Source organism: Brassica oleracea, chromosome C8, assembly GCF_000695525.1.
Source record: "Brassica oleracea var. oleracea cultivar TO1000 chromosome C8, BOL, whole genome shotgun sequence".
In the NCBI taxonomy this organism is placed as follows: domain Eukaryota; kingdom Viridiplantae; phylum Streptophyta; class Magnoliopsida; order Brassicales; family Brassicaceae; genus Brassica; species Brassica oleracea.
In genome coordinates this window covers 4,084,479-4,088,105 of record NC_027755.1, presented here as the reverse complement: position 1 = coordinate 4,088,105, position 3,627 = coordinate 4,084,479, and the positions used below count along the sequence as shown (strand labels likewise).

Genomic DNA, 3,627 nt, shown 5'->3' with positions numbered 1-3,627 from the left:
GTTGAATGGTGTATTTGAAAGGAGAAACCGAACTTTATTAGATATGGTTCGGTCAATGATGAGTCATGCAGATTTTCCATTACCCCTTTGGGGACACGTTCTAGAAACGTCTGCGTTTACGCTAAGTAGATGTCCATCAAAATCAGTCGAGAAGACACCATATGAGATGTGGGCTGGAAAGGTTCCAAAATTTGTCTTTTTCTAAAAATTTAGGGTTCTGATGCTTATGTCAAACATATGTTTACTGATAAGCTTGAACCCAAATCTGACGAACACTACTTTATTGGTTATCTTAAAGAAACCAAGGATTATTACTTTTACAACCCCACCGAGAACAAAGTGTTTGTTGCTCATAGTGGTGTTTTCTAGAGAGAGAATTTCTTTCCAAGAAGAACAGTGGGAGTAAAGTACAGTTCGAAGGAGTTCGAGAAACGCATGAGGTTCTTTTTCAATAAAAGACATGGGAGTAGTTGCACATATTCTTGGAATAAGAATCTATAGAGATAGATTAAATAAGACTATTGGATTATGTTAAGATGTTTATATCGATAAGGTCTTACATAGATTCAAGATGCATGATTCCATGAAAGGCTTCTTACCAATGTCTCATGGCATAACTCTCAGCAAGATTCAATGTCCTTCGACACAGGATGAGCGAGAGCGCATGAGTAAAATCCCATATGCTTCTTCAATAGGATCTATCATGTATGCTATGATTTGTACTCGTCAAGATGTTGCATATGTTTTGAGAATGACGAGTCGATACCAATCTGATCCATGTGAAAGTCACTGGACAACAGTCAAGAATATCCTCAAGCATTTGAGAAATACTAAGGATAAATTCTTGTTCTATGGAGGAATTGATGAGCTTGTTGTAAGTGGTTACACTAATGCTAATTTTCAGACTGGCAAAGATGATTTTCGATCACAAGTTGGTTTAATCTTTTGTCTCAATAGATAATGGTGGATTGGAAGAGTTCCAAGCAAAGCACCATAGCATAGTCTCAATGGATGCAAATGTTGTTGATCCATTGACCAAGCCTCTTCCATGGCCTAAGTATGAGAGTCATACTGCAGCCATGGGTATTAAGTATCTTAAGATGTGATCTTGATTATAGTGGGAGGCTTTATGTTTATTTATGTTTATGATATGATGTTCATATTGACATACATTTGATTATGTATGAACGAGGTGAATGTCAGTCGTTTTTTTTATCAGTATAAATCAGAGTTTGATAAACGTGATCTAGCTTAATAAGGATGACACTAGCTCTTGCCTTATGCTGAGATCGAGATATAGAGACAAAGGGATTATGAGAATATATGATTCTAGTACAAGTGGGAGATGGTACGGACGGATAGGCCGTACCATTGGCCGTACAAAGGTAAAAGCGGCCAAGTAACTCTCCGGGGTTTGACAATCATATAATATTAGGTGGTTATAATGTTTTGCTAGAAACCGCTGATAATCTATGAATTGAAAATTCATTGCTGATATTATATGATCCTATAGGGTCACACACCTAACCAAATTGGATCAAATAATAGTTGGTTTTAATATAGATTATAATCAATATTGGGTTTATGAATAATCATATATATATATATGATATATGTAATCTTATAATGTGCATGTTAATATATTAACGTAATGGGTGGACGTGGGTGCAAACTAATAATTGGTCCAGCCCATCCCGTGTGACCTAACGTAGGTTCAACGTCTTTATATATATATACATGTTATAAGATTAAGTAACGAGTGGAGTTTTGGGCAGCCGCTAATCTCACGTAAACCTAAACCACAAAATGACGAATAGTTCGTCAAGCTTTTTAGAGATTTGATCTCGACGGCACTAGCATCCCGTATCGATCCAGTTTGTGTGCGTGTGGATACCGGTAGAGGCACGACATTTGGAGTGCTTGAAATCTCGACTTGGTTTATTCATCTTTCCGCTGCGATTAATCAGGTATATCGAAAACCCTAAGATCTAGATTTATTTCAGTATTTACATGAGATCTAGGCAAACCGAATTAATAGATTAATTTATAAATAATTATAAACCGGCGTGAATTCCAACACTGTGTTGTACTGGTACGATGAGTAATGATATGAAATTTGTGAGAGAAAAATAAGATTATATCTTTAAAAGCAAACTAGATTTGAATCCGCGAACCTGCGCAAATATATTTTTATTTTTAAATTAACATTTAATATATAAAATAAATTATAAAGGTATATGTTTTATATGAGTTTTGTTTTTTCTATATAATATTGGTTTGAAATTTTTTATATTTTGCGAAATTTATTTTGATGAAATTTTACTATTCTTATATTAACCACTTTCTTTGTTTGTTTATTTAAAAATAAAACATCATAGTAAAAGTTTAATTTTAAACATTATTTTTATATGAATTATCACTAATTTTATCAGAATTTTTTAGAAAAAAATTGTATTTTTGGAATGTTGATATGTGACTAAGTTAAATTAGTTGATACTATGTTTTGAAAATATTGTTTTATTTAATATATTATTTTCCAGTTTTGTGTTTTTATTATTACCAACATATAGATAAATCAAATACACAAATAATAATTGTTTATTTTATTTTAAGAGAAATTTCAATATTATAATTTTTAACAGATTTGGGCTATATTATTTCTTTCCAAAATTAATTACCCAAAACACATAAAATCCGTTAGGATATAGAGAGACATATTTTCTTAATCCTTTATTTAGATATTAATGTCAGTTACATTTATTTCAAAATTAATATATGAATATGTTTAGGTTAATTTGTTAAGTTAGTAATTAATGGTTTAATGACACTTTTATAATAGATTTTTAGAATGAATATACTTTAATAAAAATTCTAAGAAACTATAAGTCTATAACTTATGAATATGATCTATATGTCATATAAAAAATTTAGAATATGATTAATTATATGAATATAATCTATAATATCCTAAATATTTATAAAATAATAATATTAAACTTTACAATATAAATTTATTGATTCAATAATTTGACATATTAGTCATATATACACTTTATAATATGATAAAATTGTATATAGTTATATATTATCTTTGACATAAAGCTATATAGTTTATATAAATTTAAAATATTTATCACGTATACTTCATAATATGATGAATTTGTAAATAGTCATATAGCATAAAATTATGTTCTTAATAATATTATAATAGTAGTTATTAAATTAGTAATGATAGTTATTAATTTGATTATTCGATAGTTTTGACTAATATATTTGTTTGTCTACAGAATAAGTTCATTTGAGTAATATTTTCATTATTTATTTAAGTCATAGTTTTGTCTAATCAAAAATTTAATCTCAAGTTTAATTCCAGGTAGTATTAAGTCACATTTGAGTCATTTTTACACATCATCTTTGCTAGGTCACATTTTAAAGCCAATCAAATTAAGACGTTTTATATAAGTGTGTTCTCAATTGATAGTATGATAGTTAAACTACATTTTATGTAATAAAATATAAGTTTATAAATATATTTTATCATCTAAAAATATATATATTTTTTAAAAATTTTCAAACCATTTTATAAGTAGAAAAATAATATGTGTTTTTGACAGTTAGTGTATAAAA

The 3,627-nt window shown here is 28.7% G+C and overlaps 1 protein-coding gene across 1 annotated transcript in view; it reads left to right on the top strand.

The window, feature by feature from the left end:
• Positions 1 to 1,106, top strand: part of LOC106308493 — a 1,632-nt gene extending 526 nt beyond the window's left edge. The window contains exons 2-3 of the mRNA XM_013745653.1: positions 565 to 908; positions 958 to 1,106. Coding sequence (XP_013601107.1) covers positions 565 to 908; positions 958 to 1,106 — 493 coding nt within the window. The remainder of the gene's footprint in view (positions 1 to 564; positions 909 to 957) is intronic.
• Positions 1,107 to 3,627: the final 2,521 nt, after the last annotated feature.